This window comes from Palaemon carinicauda, chromosome 32, assembly GCF_036898095.1.
Source record: "Palaemon carinicauda isolate YSFRI2023 chromosome 32, ASM3689809v2, whole genome shotgun sequence".
Taxonomy (NCBI): Eukaryota; Metazoa; Arthropoda; class Malacostraca; order Decapoda; family Palaemonidae; genus Palaemon; species Palaemon carinicauda.
This window is the reverse complement of record NC_090756.1, coordinates 26692223-26709448: the sequence shown is the minus strand read 5'-3', so window position 1 is coordinate 26709448 and position 17226 is coordinate 26692223. Positions and strand designations below refer to the sequence as shown.

Genomic DNA, 17226 nt, shown 5'->3' with positions numbered 1-17226 from the left:
GCTGTCGTTTTACCTTGTTCGTTCAGAGTATTTATTATTTCAGATCATGTATCGTTCATTTACTGTTAAATCGTCACTGTTGTAAGACTGTTCAAATAAGAAAGTCTTCAGTTTCCTCTTGAAAGTCTTAATGTCATTCGAATGTTTCGTGGGAGCTTATTATATAGTCTCGGGGTCGCATATTTAAAGGCTCTGGAGCCTAAAGTAGACATATATCTAGGTTCCAATAGTTTGAAGCCATCTGTAACTATTCTCGTGTCGACACGACTTATTGGCTGCGCAATATGTAGCAATTCTCTTAAGCATTTTGGACAACCAGTTCTTATAACTTGGTGGGTTATTGTACATATTTTAAATTCAATTTTCGCTTTAATCGGCAGCTAGTGTAAATCAAATATAATAATAATAATAATAATAATAATAATAATAATAATACCGTAACTTGAAAAACAAATCATAACACCAATCAAAAGAAAAGTTTCATAAGAAAAAAAAATCTGAAATACAGTTAAAATCAAGACTCTGCATCAACTCACCCAAGAAATTCAGGGAAAGGACCCCTCTCTGGTCTCCCTTGCCGTGGTACTTCAGTTCGTCGGGACGGTAGAAGTTGGGAATGCTGGGATTCCCGGACTCGAGCCCGGATTTGGGAGCGTGGATGTAGTTCCCTTCCTCCTGACCTCTGGCCCATATCACGTGCATCAAGGAATTGGTGATGGGATGGTCCGTTGGGTGATCGGCTGCGGAATAGGATCGTAAGCCCTGCGTTAGTTTCCTGGATTATTTACTGGATCTTAACCCTTTTACCCCCAAGCTATTTGGAACTTTCCAACCCTTAACCCCCAGGCGTCTTTTTTTTTCAAGCACATTTTGCAAGATATATTTTTTAAATTGCTCTAACAGCCTTAATTTTCATCATAGAGAGGTCAGGTTGGTCTCATTCTTTTGGAAAATGCCTGAAGTTTCTCATAAAGTTATCAAAATTATGCAAAAGAATGTAAATAGCAGTTTTTTGCAAGGACGTACCAGTACGTCCATGGGGGTAAAGGGATGAGTTTTGTGAAACGTACCAGCACGTCCATTGGGGGGAAAAGGGTTAAGATGTTACTTTGTTTTTATTTGTTATTCTTTTTCTATCGTTTATTCTTTACTTAATTTATTGCTTTTCACGTTTAAGGACCTTGGGTTTGCGGTATTTCGGTTTCGTACCTTTGATTGCAGTCTAGATTGTATCAATTAAAATCAATAAAACAATAATAATAACAATAATATTTAATAAAAATACATATTAACAAATTCTTCATAAATTAATGCCTGTATGGCGGGGTAGGAATAAGATGAAACTATAAGAAAGACTACTCGAGTGCCATATGTGGATGAGATCATGGTAAGGGGTAGATGGAGATGGTTTGAGCATGCTCTTTGCACTCCCCAAGAGATATTAGTTCACAAAACTTTCAACTGGGCTCCACAAGGCACTAGAAGAGTTGGAAGACCCAGGCCTACATGGCTGAGGACTATGAAGCGTGAGGTAGATGAAGAATGCAGAAGTACTGATTTAAAGGCTCAAGATGCAGACGACTGGCGAAATCTAACTGAGGCCTTTTGCGTCACGAGGCGTAGGAGATGAGGATGATAATGTACACCAGTGGTTCCCAACCTTTTTTCTGTCATTTCCCCCCTGCACCCAGTTCAACCATCCAGATTTCCCCCTTCATGCCCCGCCCAGCCCTCATGCCCACTCGCCTGCCTCAGAAATGGGCATGATATTCCAATTCACACCTTGAATATCATGTCAGTGAGAAATGATATGATCATATCACAATTGAAAGGCTAACAACAAATTACCGCACGTACTATGTGGACATTTTCCGCTTGTTTTAGTTAGTAGGTTGTGTAATTATTTCACCCCTGGAAGCTTCAAATTTCCCCCAGGTTGGGAACCACTGATGTACACTATATGCAAGAGGACATTTTTCCAAAAAATATGCCTTATAAACTAAAAAAAACAAAGGATTCAAGAAAAAGGAAATGAGAATATTTACCCGTAAGCTTTCTTCTGAACAGAATGGTTGTTACTCCGTCAACTTCCCAGCCCAACGCGCCCGTCAGCGAGTCTTCGCCACCCCAGAACTTATCCGAACGAGGAGTAGAACGGTCGCGGGTGTAGTAGTCGGCGATGCGAAAGACGTCGCCCCTTGCCGAGCCGATGACAATGTCCGTGCAGTCCATCGCGTGGAAGTCGGCTTTAGGGACGAAAGGAGACTTCCCTTTTATGGGTTCTGAAATGGAAGAAGAGGAATTAATAATATGTAAAGCAGAAGAACAATAGAATATACTTAATCCAAATCAAAATAAATCTCCACTTTCTTTTAATCCCCACTAGATTAAAATGTTTTGCCGCACCCTTTTTCAAAGATCGTATATCAATTCCTACTGTCCACTCTATCATAATACTGTTCTCACTACCTCCCTTTTCCCACCACTGTCCAAAACCCATCAAGCCTATGAAAACTCTAGCGAAAGGTGCTTGACTGAAGTTATCCCGTTCATGGAACTAAGTTCACTTACCGGCCGCAGGTTCTGCTTCTGCCTCAGCCTCAGGCTCCGCGTGACCGCCCGCAGTATCCGAGCCTCCGTCTTGGACCTCCTCGGCATCACTCCGCGATTTCAGGAGAGGAACGGCAAATCGCGCACGTCTGATATTCGCGAGAGAGAAGAGGCAACCAGATTAGATTTACAGTCTAAATTTCTTTGGATATTAATTTTAGTAATTACTCCTTGTAAAGTCTTTACATATAAAAACAGAATTTCAATGATAAAATTCATCCTATTTAGACTTATCTGATGTTCATATCACTTCTTGGAGCTGTGTTGACGTTTACCTTGAAATAAAGATTTTACATTCTGCCTTCTACAGAACCACCATGCCATCTGGAGGTTGATGGCAATTAACCATACTTACCGCAAAGTTTCCGGGAGAAATAAGCCCCACCCGCTGATAACGTCATAGCCAAACATGTCCAGCCATTATACATCCCCTTAAAGTGATTATAAGTTAATAGAGGTTTGAAATTTGTAAGGGGACGTATCGTGACCGCTGTTAACGTGGGAGACGTCACTGGCTACGACATCATCAGGGATGTGGTTCATTTCACCCGGAATCTTTGCGGCAACCATAGTCTATGATATGACCCTTTACAGTAAAGAAGATCCCAACTTACAAACATATGGACGTACAAACACAAATCCAACTGAAAATAACATAGATAAGATACGGAAATACTATAATATAACGATATTATCCCTTTTACTCCCACCATAAGGTTAAAATTTCGAGCACATTTTGCTATATATTTTTTTCAAATTGCTCTAACAGGCTTCATTTTTGTCCTAGAGAGGTCAAGTTGGTCTCATTCTTTTGGAAAATGCCTGAAGTTTCTCATAAAATTATCAAAAATATGCAAAAAAACATGTAATTAACAGTGTTTTGCAAGAACGTACCGGTACGTCCTTTCAGGGTGAAAGGGTTATATCCTCTAATACAGTAAGCAAATTGAGATTTGTAATAACCTGATCTCTATTACATATGAAACCAAAATATTTGTTGACTTTTGTAGCTGGAAATCAGGGATTCAAGTTAGACCTACATTGGGTCGAAGTGTAAAAAATGTTCGACTTACAAATTCAACTCGACTTACAAACACCTTCTTGGAACCCATTAAATTTGTAAGTTCAGGACCTTCTATAATGTACTTCCTAATTTTCTGTTTTCTCATCGCTGGTGTCTAAATAAGGGATTTTGACGAAGGAAAAATCTATTTCTGGGCGAGGAACCTGTGTCGCTCCATGAAATGCTCCTTATAGCACCATTTCTAAGGTATAAATATTGCTAAATATAACAGAGAAAAGAGAGATGCATGGAATGCCAGGAATAAACCTAGCTCGCTCACTCATTGAGTGTCGGTATAGAAAACTGGGGCGTGATTGAACCACGACTATAGGTCCCTCAACAGTTAGACCTCTCCTTCTTCAATATCCCCCTGAACTACGAGGTGCCGTTCTACAACCGACTACTGCCCTCTACTCCGACTACCCTCCCCCAACCCCTACCCTTCCCCACGCTCCCTCCCTGATTCCTTCCACGCACCAGCGACGTTCAGACATATTGTTTTCATAGCTGTGTTTTTTTAGTGTTTTTGAAGATGTCAGACGTTTTAGAGATCCCTGCTCCCAAGTTGAGTATTATAATTGTCTGTTTTGGAAGCGACACACGTTAATTTAATAATCTTATATTTTGCAGTAGATGTCGACACAGGTTCGACAAGAAGCAATATGAACATCAAGGGAATTTCATACAATAAAAGATTATTTTACTAAATGATATTTTTAGTGTTATTTATTTTTACAGGATTTTGTAATAGAATGTCAAATAAGTCATTAAACATCTGCTTATGCTTTAAAAAAGATGATATATAATTTTATTATGAAATAAAAATCTATAAAATAAAAAAATTAAATACATGCAATGAAAAAAAATGCTAATTCTAAAAGTGTCAAATGAATTTTTGCTTTGAATAGAGTAAGTAGATCCTAATAAAAATCAAAACGATATATCGAACTGCCGATGAAACAAGGAATCACTATGCTTCAATTGCGATAGAAGAGTAAATGGAAATAAATTAAAGCACTATACAGTGATATAGTATATAAAACTGCCGATGATACAAGGAATCATTATGTTTTAATCCTAACAGAAAAAAAGTCAATAGAAAACAGAAAAAAAGTCAATAGTAAAGCACTTATCTGTACTGTACATTAGAGCGTCTCTCTCTAAGCTAACGGAGAATCACTCACCTGAAATGCGCTTCGCGTTTCCCTCTGTTATTTGGCACCAGCAAGCCGGAGAGTCGATCTGCAATTAATACGTATTTTCAAACACTGCTTAAAGATTTTTCCAATATAAAATAGTTAACGATTTACACTTAAACAAGCCTATTAAATAATTGAAAGATTTGATTTATCAAATTCCATTCAAATTGTTTGCACAGTTTAATCAGTAAAGTGAAGATATATGAAAACTATACAGGACCTTTGATCTATTAAACTTTCTTACAAAATTGAGAGATAATAAACAGCCTATGCACAGTGCAAATTCAATCTGTTTTAATATCAACAGGCTGACGTAAGTCTTTTTATAGTTTATATATGAAATATCTGTTTTGATGTTGCTGATTTTAGAATATTTTATCAATTGTTATTCATTTCTCAAATCATTTATTTATTTTCTTATTTCCTTTCCTGACTGGGATATTCTTCCCTGTTGGAGCCTTTGGGCTTATAGCATCTTGCTTTCCTGACTAGGGTTGTAACTTAGCTAATAATAATGATGATAATAATAATAATAATAATAATAATAATAATATAAAATTGTACACAAAAATCTTTACTCTAAGATAGGTATGGAAATTGTGTATCATACATTTTTATTCCTATAAAGAAAAGATTACTTATACTGAATAAATGAAAACTCTTTATGTGAAATATGTGAAATAAGAACCATATGATGAATGAAATATTTATATTGTGTGCCATTCCTTGTGAATGTAGTGTAGGTATATATGTACATGAATGCGGTCTAAGACTTATTACTTTTCTAAGACAATAATTTATTTACAATGACTGAATAAGGCATTAACTCTTTTATTTTTCAATCTGAATTTCCAGATATAAATTGCAAGTACTGTATGATTAATGGGTGTCAGCATCCCTTGAGTATTTAAAAAATGTTATTTTCATTAGTAAAATAAATTTTTGAATATACTTACCCGGTGATCATATAGCTGGCAGCAGAGCTGACAGCTATATGATCACCGGGTAAGTTTAATATTGAAAAATTAGTTTTACGTAATTTTAAAGCTATTTCTAAAATATAAAAGGAGTCTTGACGAATGATAATCTTATTTTGGGGAAGTGCTGTGTGGTCTGCAAAGATCTTTCCTTTGGTTTTACAGTTTCAAGTCTATTTCTAATATAAAAACGACGATGAAAACAACGACGACGAAAACGATGATGAAAACGACGACGGCGAAAACAACATTGTCGTCATCATCATCATCGTTGTCGTTATCATCGAAGTCGTCGACGTCGAATAAAAAAGGAGTTTTGACAAAGGAAAAACTTATGTTTAGGATGTGCTGTGTGGTCTGCAAGGATTTCCTGTTGTTTTACTGTTTTAAATTATTTCTAATATACAAAAAAGAGTTTGACAAAGGAAAAACTCATGTTTTGGAGGTGCTGTGTGGTCTGCAATGATTTTCTGTTGTTTTAGTGTTTTAAATCTATTTCTAATATACAATACAGAGTTTGACAAAGGAAAAACTTCATATTTGGAATGTGCTGTGTGGTCTGCGAGGATTTCCCTTGTCTTTACATGGCTTTAAAGGTATTTCTAATATAAAATGATGAGGACAAAAATATAGGATGTTAATGATGCCAAGAGTCAATTGAAATGATTTTAAATACTTGTACATATACCCAAATTTATGATTAAATCATACATAATGCATACTCTATTAAAATCATTACTTTTTCTTAATTAATTATAGTTGAAACCAATACTGTAGAGTACACTAATTATAAACTGTTGTTATCCTTAATAACTAAATGTAAAATAAGTTTTTAGAAACCTTCAACATTGTGCATCCAAGAATTTTAGCCTCTGGCTATCAAAAACTACCGTCCATTACTTTAATTTCAAATATTAAGTTTCTAAAAAAAGTATAATCTTATATTATCTCTCTTATCTTGCAGAAATATCTTTATATCGGAAAAAGAATTCATTCACAATTAGGGAAATGTTCTCGGAACACCATCTACGGGTATAAGCGATCTGGAGAGATCTTGAAATACTGGAAATATTTTTCTATCTTTATCAAAACATTGCCGATACTCTAATGCTTCGGAATGGCGCCGCAGCTACCTAAACACTGAAAGACCGATGGTATAACTTACGATAATAAGCTTAATTAGAATTTATATATGTATAACAAAATAAAACTTTGAAAATATCTGGCAAAGTGCAAGTAAGTACAAATGTTAATCATGACACGCCAATATCAAAACATGCAATGGTAATTGACCTACCTGCTAGGGCATCACCTGGAGGAGGAGGAGTACAGGTAGTAGGAGAGAGGGAGATGAAAAATATGAAATGAAAATAATTAATAAACTACTGGCAAAACTTGAGAAAAACATTAGATACTCAAAAAAACTGTCTGCATATAAAATGTGCTTGAAAATATTGACTGAATATTTTCGTACTGTTGCAAGAAATGTTGCACGTCAATAACGTACTGCGTACAGTACGTATAGTATTTTACATATATACAGTATTGTACGTACTGTAAGGATGTTTTTAACTGTACAGTATTCGAGCAGTACCCCTTTCTATTTGTTAGTCAATATTATAATGTATTAAAATAACAGGTGAAGGACTAAATATTCTCCTTTTGTTGCAAGAAATGTTGCAGGTCAATAACGTACTTAAAACAGTACGTAAAGCAATTTACGTACATATTGTACGTATGGTGGATTTCATAAGTATTTGTGCAGTACGCCTCTTCATTTGTTAGTTAATATTATAATTAATAAAACAAAAAAGTGAACTTTGCACAAGAAAAATTTAAGACGTACGCCTGATTAAGGTATGTTATAAAACGTACTTCACAAAATGTACGTTAAATCTGCACAAGAAAAACTTAAGAGACGTACGCCTGATTATCGTATGTTATAAATCATACTTTACAAAATGTATACGCCTGATCATCGTAAAATGTACGTTAAATCTGCACAAGAAAAATTTAAGACGTACGGCTGATTCAGGTATGTTATGAAACATAGTTCACAAAATATACGTTAAATCTGCACAAGAAAAATTTAAGAGACGTACGCCTGATTAAGGTATGTTATGAAACATACTTCACAAAATGTACGTTAAATCTGCACAAGAAAAATCTAAAAGACGTACGCCTGATTATCGTATGTTATGAAACATACTTCACAACATATAAAGAGTGAACTTTGTACTGAAAAATTCAGAAGACGTGCACCTAATCTTGAACGTAACATGCGCACATTTTGTATGCAGACACATGCATATTTTCAGAGAGCATATGCAAATCATTATAATGGCACACAAGCACATCGCAATAGTAAGAGAACTCTCCCAACATGGGCTATCACTCTCTAAATCTCGCATGCACCATGCGGTCCTTCTCGACGACGTATCGTTACTATACAGCGAGGTATCTAGACTAGCCTATGAAATAGGAAGTAAAAGGATTATGCTACTTGTAATGAAAAGCATGAAAAAGCTAAACTAAGTAATTATAAATTAGCTGGAAAAGTGTATCAATTTTCAGTTAAATTTTTAATAGATTTTTCTATGAGTCAAGGCTATGTAGAAGATTTAGTATCAACTTGAAGGCTCTTTCAAAATATTTGCTATTAAAAGGCAATTGAATAAGATTAAAAAATGGGTTACAATATACAAACTAAAAAGGATTGCCAATAAACAGATGTTTTCCATTTGGGTGAAATAAACCATTGCATATACAGTATATTAATCCTATGAATAATTAGTATTTGATTCTTATAACTGTGTTAGTGTAGAAAATAAAAAAAATAATACACTTATCTTTACACAAAGTAGATTTGGGATAATTTCAACTCAACTATAAACATGCAATAATATACTATTAAAGTTTCCATGACAAAAATAAACAGCAACTTCATAAGGTTAACGGCCATTACGGCTGAAAATATGATTAAAATCAATCATAATTCATAAATCAATAAATAAAATTAACAAAATGAACTCAAACATAGCAATATAAGCTTGATAGCTACTTGCTAACACACAGCAGGAGCAACAACACTGTAGGCACATTGTAAGCCAAGGCTAAATCAAAACAAGGTATCGAGTCTAACGTAAGCGTTCATTTGAAGAGAGCAGATGGAATAATGAAAGAGATACAGAGGAAAGTAGATATATTTCTGCATGCTAACATGTACGAATCCTCCAATAAAATGCGCAGCATTGCTAGTAATAATGGACGTCCTTTTTTTTAAAACATTCATTCAATTGTTTTAGCTCTAAAGTCTATTCAGAGCTCCATGTCTCCAATACTAGTGTCTCTGTTGGTTTTAGATACAAAGTCTTCACAACTAAATCATTCTAAAATTAAAAATATTCATAAATTTCATACTAAATTTAATTATATTTTTAAATGTCACAAACCAATTTAATCTCTTTTTAAATTTCATAACTAAAAAAGAATTAACGACTATTTTGTCGTGTTAGGAATAAATAATAATTGTTCGAAAGAATAATTCCTTATTACTAATATCCCCACTATCATTATTCAGGGGTAGTTTCGCCAGACTAGCAAGTTAATTATACTCTCTCGAACGACTAGACCAAAGGATTTGCCATCTAAAGGAAAAGTGAAAAGTAGAGCTACACGGGAGGAACCCCAAAGGACAATTTTGCAAGTAAAACATAGTAAGCAAAAGTAACTAGGGGCTGAGGAGATGCTATAAAATATATTCTGAACTCCCCATAGCATGCCATATACGATGCATAGTAGGCTGTAACCTCCTTGAGGCGATCTTTACCACCCGAGAGATTGACACAAGAGAACGTAAATGAAGGAGACGCTAAGGTACGAGAGAACGTAAATGAAGGAGACGCTAAGGTACAAGAGAACGTAAATGAAGGAGATACTAAGAGAACGTAAATGAAGGAGATACTAAGAGAACGTAAATGAAGGAGATACTAAGAGAACGTAAATGAAGGAGATACTAAGAGAACGTAAATGAAGGAGACGCTAAGGTACAAGAGAACGTAAATGAAGGAGATACTGAGAGAACGTAAATGAAGGAGACGCTAAGGTACAAGAGAACGTAAATGAAGGAGACGCTAAGGTACAAGAGAACGTAAATGAAGGAGATACTGAGAGAACGTAAATGAAGGAGACGCTAAGGTACAAGAGAACGTAAATGAAGGAGACGCTAAGGTACAAGAGAACGTAAATGCAGGAGATGCTAAGGTACGGCAAAATTAACTGAACAGTTAACATAAACGCTAACTGTAAAGAAATTCCCCCAGAAACGTACGTTCAAAACGAAATTCAAGAACTTCTTTGGTGCTCTTTGATTCATATGACCCAACTATGAAGTAAGACCTCTTTTCAAATCGTACTGATCCTAAAATCCTCCATATTCCCTTGTCCCCGCTGGGCATCAAACATAACTCCTTCAGGCTTCGTGTTTGATAGAGTAATGAGGATATTCAAATCTTTAGTCCTCATGGCATTAAAGACTTGAGAGATAACCACATTTGGCACAAAGATATAACCTTTGGAAAGTTATCTATATGCACAGTATGAATTCTCAATAAAATATATGAATTATTCATAGAACTCTCAAGGGACAGTTTTTATTTCATGATTACCAACAGAGACGAGAGTAAATTTCCCACTCAAAGATTTAGTCTTGTCACTATAGATATCTTTGTATGGGTTTCAAAAAAGAGATTATCTTAAAACTTCTACGGTAACTTTCATCCTTCTTTTCTTGAATACTGTACCGTTATTCTGTTCTTTAGCAAATGGTCAAAACTTCCGATGAAAAGGGAACACCGAGATTTTTGTTTGCAAGAGCTGATGAAAAAACGAAACGAGAAAACTTAAGGAAGAATGCAAAAGTGTCCACTACAAATCACTCTTTGTGCAGAAAAGAAAAAATACAAGCTTGTGTTTCAAATTTTTCAAAAAAAAAAAAAAAAAACATTTCTACTGCAGATAAAATTTCCACAAACTCACTTATCCTTCTCCTACGGGAAGTAGTTGTAGGCTTCTCTGTTGTAGTAGTAGTAGGGGTTGTACTAGTTGTAGTGGTTGTACTAGTTGTGGTGGTTGTAGTAGTTGTGGTGGTTGTGGTGGTAGTGGTGGGAGCAGCTGTTGTACTAGTAGTGGTGGTTGTAGCAGCAACTGTTGTGGGAGTTTTAGTTGTAGTAGTTGTCGCTGCTGTTGTAGATGGAGTAGTAGCAATTGTCGTAGTGGTTGCTACAGGAGTTGTAGCAGCTGTGGTAGTTGTTGTTGTAGCCGCAGTTGTAGGCGTTGTCATAGCTGCAGTTGTAGTTTCTCTAGCAGAAGATGTTGTTGCACCAACAGTAGTAGTTGTTGGAATGGTAGCACTGGTGGACGTCGCTGTACTCGCTACGGTCGTTGCCTGCGTCGAAGTCGTGGGCATCGCAGTGGTTAAGGGTGTTGTGGCGGTGGTGACAGTGTCTGCAATTGATGTGTTAGCTCTAGCAGGTGCTTCGGTTACAGGAGACGACTCGGTTCCAGCAGCCCTGGTGGCTGTCGCTGGAACCGACGGTGCATCGGTAATATCTACTACTGGGAGTTGGGAAATTTCTGCGGAGGGTGAGAGCGGTATGGTGGTGGTGTCTTCTAATAAGCTAAATGGTTTCTTAGTACTGAATTTCATTGGGGGGGAAGAAGAGGCAACGGAATTCTGTGTTCCAGTTCCAACCACTGGGACAGTTGGTGCTTCAGAATTGGCAGTTGCTTCAGCTCCAGTTGGTGTATCAGACATGCCAGTTACTCTAGCTCCAACTGTTGCTTCAGCTCCAGTTGGTGCAACAGACATGCCAGTTACTCTAGCTCCAACTGTTGCTTCAGCTCCAGTTGGTGCAACAGACATGCCAGTTACTCTAGCTCCAACTGTTGCTTCAGCTCCAGTTGGTGCAACAGACATGCCAGTTACTCTAGCTCCAACTGTTGCTTCAGCTCCAGTTGGTGCAACAGACATGCCAGTTACTCTAGCTCCAACTGTTGCTTCAGCTCCAGTTGGTGCAACAGACATGCCAGTTACTCTAGCTCTAACTGTTGCTTCAGCTCCAGTTGGTGCAACAGACATGCCAGTTACTCTAGCTCCAACTGTTGCTTCAGCTCCAGTTGGTGCAACAGACATGCCAGTTACTCTAGCTCCAACTGTTGCTTCAGAATTGGCAGTTGTTTCAGCTCCAGTGGGTGCACCAGACATGCCAGTTACTCTAGTTCCCACTGTTGCTTCAGAACTGGCAGTTGCTTCAGCTCCAGTGGGTGCACCAGACATGCCAGTTACTCTGTCTCCAGTTGGTGCACCAGACATGCCAGTTACTCTGTCTCCAGTTGGTGCACCAGACATGCCGGTTACTCTAGTTCCAACTGTTGCTTCAGCTCCAGTTGGTACACCAGACATGCCAGTTACTCTAGTTCCAACTGTTGCTTCAGCTCCAGTTGGTACACCAGACATGCCAGTTACTCTAGTTCCAACTGTTGCTTCAGAACTGGCAGTTGCTGTAGCAGTTGCCTCAGTTTCAACAGTACCATCAGCTGGGGGTGAATCAACAATATTTACTACAGGGATTTGGGAAATTTCTGCAGAGGGTTGGCGTGGCATCATAGTGCTATCCTTTAATACAGTGAAAGGGTTTTCGGAAAAGTTCTCCATTGTGGTGGAGGGATTAAATACGGAATCCTGTGTTACAGTTTCTCCCGGCAAGAAGCCAGTATTAGAACCGGGAGAAAACTGGGTCGTGACATGGGAATGGGGCACGTCGGCTGCGGGGGGTGTAATTCTATCATCGTTAGATGTTCCCGAACTATGAATCTCAGTCTTGTGCATTGGTGTAATCCCTGACGGACTCGTTACAGAGTGGGGGAAGAGTATCTCCTTAGTCCGAGAGTTTTCTCCATGCATAGGTGTTACATTAGAAGCTTGCAAAGGATCCTGCACAGTCGGGACAACATTTTTGGAAGAAATATCAGATTGGTTAGATCCATTAGGGATATCTGTCTGTGGATATGGGGAATTGGACGACATCGATACATCAGTACGTAATGACCCTGGAAACTTAACTGGGGTACTCGGCACTGTACTTTTTGTAATATCGGGATTCATACTATAACTTATGGCCGGAATTTTTGTAGATAAGGTATTCAAGTTTCCAGTTTCAGGTAGCAAAGTGTAAGTTTGTTTAACATTAACAGTGAAAGAGCTTCCTGTAGTGTTAATCAAAGTACTATGGGATGTGTGAGAAGCGTATGAACTTAAAGTGCCTTCGGGTGCTGAGGTTGATAAAATATTTATAAGGGATTGTGAGCTGGGTTTATCAGTATAAACAGTATCTACATAAGATGCATTTTTTACAGCTGCATAGGATGCATTTGTGTCTGGGACTTTAACTGCTGAGCTGGCGGTGGGAAATCCTAGTGTCGGTAGGATATTTATACTTTGAGAGGCACTCGGTTTGATTCCCCCAGTTGCACCAGCCTGAGACGTTTCAGCTTTAGTTGATGCTGAAGATTCAGTGACAGATGGTGTCACTGTAATGTAAAATACATCACATGACTGAGCATAAAAAAATACAGTACTGTATTTCCTTGGAAAAAAAAGATGTATATTAATCGGTACCTGAGAAATTAAAACCATCACCAAGATAAAATATTAATGAGAGTAAACCATTCGCTATGTTCTATCATCGCTGAAGAGTACGTCTATTAAACATTATTAATTCGTCAAGTAACCAACACCAAAGGGAAAGGTACATAGCAACATGAAAAGAATTGAGTGCCAAAGTATTATTATGTATTGGAATAACTATAACCACAACCGTAAGCATTAGAAAATCTTATGAATGTAAACATTTTGTCGATAAACTATTTTACCTGCTAAACTTGGACGTTTGGTATCATCTGTCTGGGCTCCCCTCCCAGTCTCGGGTTCGGCCGACGTCGTTTCCTGTCCGGATTTCGCTTCCCTGTCGGTGGTCTTATCGTCAGCTTCGGGTTCTGTCTCGGGTTCAGGCTCCGACTCCGCTTCGGGTTCGGGCGTGGCTTCGGGTTCCGAGCCGGATTTCGGTTTGTTTTCAGCGTCTGGTTCTGCCTCTGGTTCGGCTTCAGCTTCAGCTTCTGGCTCGGCTTCAGCTTCTGGTTCGGCTGTAGCTTCTGCTTCTGGTTCGGCTTCGGCTTCAGGCTCCGCTTCAGCTTTTGGTTCAGCCTCCGCTTCTGGCTCAGCTTCAGCCTGAGTTTCAGCTTTAGCTTCTGGTTCAGCCTCAGCTTCCGGCTCGGCTCCAGCTTCCGGTTCGGCTCCAGCTTCTGGCTCCGCTTCTGCTTTTGGTTCGCCGTCAGCCTCTGGTTCCGCTTCCGGCTCAGGTTCGGAGATCGGCGGTCCCGGCGGCGGCGGCGAGTAATTTGCCGGCGCAGGGATGTACGGGAACTCCTTGCAAGTCTTGTCGGTGCCCTCCGGCCGCCAGCCCAGAGCGACGTACGACATTCCCTTGTTGACCATCACCACTTCGATCTCGCCTTCCGTCTGCAGGATCCTCCAGTGGAGGGTCAGCTTGTCGCTCAGTTCCCTCTTAGAGTAAATGTCCAGGTTGAGTACGTCTTGCTTTGTGACGTGCGAGACTGGAAAGGAAAGATCGTAAGAATTGAGAACATTAAACACTACGAGAATTCGTTTCGTATTTGTTATACTGTAAACTATATAGCTTGTTCCGTGATGTGCAAGATTGGAAAGGAGAGACCATAAAAGTTAAGAACATTAAAAAGTTAAAAATTGCCCTTTGTATTTGTTATACTGTACTGTAAACTGTCACATGCAGTGTGATCACCATAGATATTTCAATAATTGTGTCTGTGTGCCATCAATTCTGAATACTGTTACAGACAAATCTTTTGTGGCCCCTCCATAAAGTCTGCATATATACAAACCTCTGGCGCACTTGGGACCAAATCGACCCGACTTGCAGTAGCACTGTTTCTTCGGGTAAGTTGTGGCATCCACGTCTACGCACTTTCCAAAGAAGCCGCAATGGTCGTCCTCCTCGCATTCGTTCTCGTACTGACACCTGTCTCCGAAGAAACGCTTGTCGCAACGGCAACTGGAAACCATGAATCTGCCGTGACCGCTGCATTCTTCTCGGTAACTGTTTCCTGGAAGTCGAATTAGAAATCTTTACGGATGGAAACCTAATTACGAGAATTCCTCACCATTGCAATGTTAACCCTTTTACCCCCAATGGACGTACTGGTACGTCTCACAAAACTCATCCCTTTACCCCCATGGACGTACCGGTACTCCTTGCAAAAAACTGCTATTTACACTTTTCTTTGCATATTTTTGATAACTTTATGAGAAACTTCAGGCATTTTCCAAAATAATGAGACCAACCTGACCTCTCTATGATGAAAATTAAGGTTGTTAGAGCAGTTTAAAAAATATATTGCAAAATGTGCTTGAAAAAGAAATGCCTGGGGGTTAAGGGTTGGAAAGTTCCAAATAGCTTGGGGGTAAAAGGGTTAATAAAGCTATATTTCACATTATTCAAAGCAGGAATATAATCCACAATGGTGTGATTATATAACATAAATAACTTAATTATAATTACAATGAATTCTACAAGTGTTAATCCAGGCATATGTGTTTACATCAGAAGTATAGACACGGATATTATCATTATCATTTCTGTTCCGAATTAATAACAAATTTAACTCAAAAGGTTACTGTCTTGCAAGGCAGATCAGACCTCTGATACGTGAAATAAAGTAACACCAATGATTATTTCTTTTATAATGATAATGAACTATCTTACATATATGACCTCTATGCATGCAATCTGTCGCTCTTTTCTACGTTATAGTGTTTCATTGTTATCTTTCTTAAAAGCTGAATTGCAACACTGGTTTGAAAAGTAAAAATACTATAAGTCCTAGGGTCCCGATACGGGAAGCGGCCCAAAACGTTTTTACATGTTCAAAGGTCGCTCATGAATAGCAGAGGCAAGGGACCCGACAATGCCCTAGAAACTGGCATTGTATACATATTATCCTTCACCCAAGACCCCTCTCCATCAAGCTAGAATCAGGGAAGGCCAGGCAATGGCTGCTGAATAATAATAATAATAATAATAATAATAATAATAACCATAATAATAATAATAATAATACTGCCAAGTGATAAATTGCAACCTCTACCAAACACCAAGAGTTGAAAAATTTAACAAGATTGACAAGAAATTACCCACTTAGTATAATACTTGGAAAAAATCTTGATCATTCAGATACGCTAATCCTAATTTAACAAATTCAACCGATCAAAACTCGAAGAAAATATGATTGAAAGACGCAAACTCTCGAAGACACTTACTGGGTACGATATCGACATCGGCGCAGGACCAGAACTGATATTTGCCGCCCCACTCGGACGCCTGGCGGAGCAGCCTGATGGTGCAGCCCTCGCACTCGACGTCGTTGGGTAAGGACACTCGGAAACTCTGCGCTCTGAAAGGTTGCGAGGAGTGAGTTTTATCGTATGAAATGCTCATACGAATCAGATTGCATGGAATGCATAAGCAAATAAAACTTTGCATGAAATGCACTTGCAAATCAGACATTGCAGGAAATTTACAAATCAGACTTTGCATGAAATGAGCTTGCAAATCAGACTTTGCATGAAATGCACTCGCAAATCAGACATTGCATGAGATGCATTTGCAAATCAGACTTTGCATGAGATGCACTCGCAAATCAGACATTGCAAGAGATGCATTTGCAAATCAGACTTTGCATGAGATGCACTCGTAAATCAGACATTGCATGAGATGCATTTGCAAATCAGACATTGCATGAGATACACTCGCAAATCAGACTTTGCATGAGATGCATTTGCAAATCAGACATTGCATGAGATGCATTTGCAAATCAGACATTGCATGAGATACACTCGCAAATCAGACTTTGCATGAGATGCACTCGTAAATCAGACATTGCAAGAGATGCATTTGCAAATCAGACTTTGCATGAGATGCACTCGCAAATCAGACATTGCATGAGATGCATTTGCAAATCAGACATTGCATGAAATGCATTTACAAATCAAACTTTGCATGAAATGCACTCGCAAATCAGACATTGCAGGAAATGAAATCGCAAATTAGACATTGCAGGAAATGAAATCGCAAATTAGACATTGCATGAAATGCATTAGCAAATCAGACTTTGCAGGAAATGTGTTTACAGTTCAGACTTTACATGAAATGTACTTACAAATCAACTCTGCATGAAATGCACTTACACATATAAAAATTGCATGAAATGTACCAACAGATCA

The 17226-nt window shown here is 38.3% G+C and overlaps 1 protein-coding gene across 1 annotated transcript in view; it reads right to left on the bottom strand.

Moving 5' to 3' along the window:
* The window catches only part of LOC137625546 (uncharacterized), a 75658-nt gene that overhangs the window by 31757 nt on the left and 26675 nt on the right, over positions 1-17226 (bottom strand). Inside the window, exons 8-15 of the mRNA XM_068356454.1 lie at positions 16264-16397; positions 14829-15050; positions 13782-14522; positions 7147-7161; positions 4858-4915; positions 2572-2699; positions 2046-2282; positions 537-740 (exon numbers count right to left, since the gene is read on the bottom strand). Of these exons, the coding sequence (XP_068212555.1) occupies positions 537-740; positions 2046-2282; positions 2572-2699; positions 4858-4915; positions 7147-7161; positions 13782-14522; positions 14829-15050; positions 16264-16397 (1739 nt within the window). The remainder of the gene's footprint in view (positions 1-536; positions 741-2045; positions 2283-2571; positions 2700-4857; positions 4916-7146; positions 7162-13781; positions 14523-14828; positions 15051-16263; positions 16398-17226) is intronic.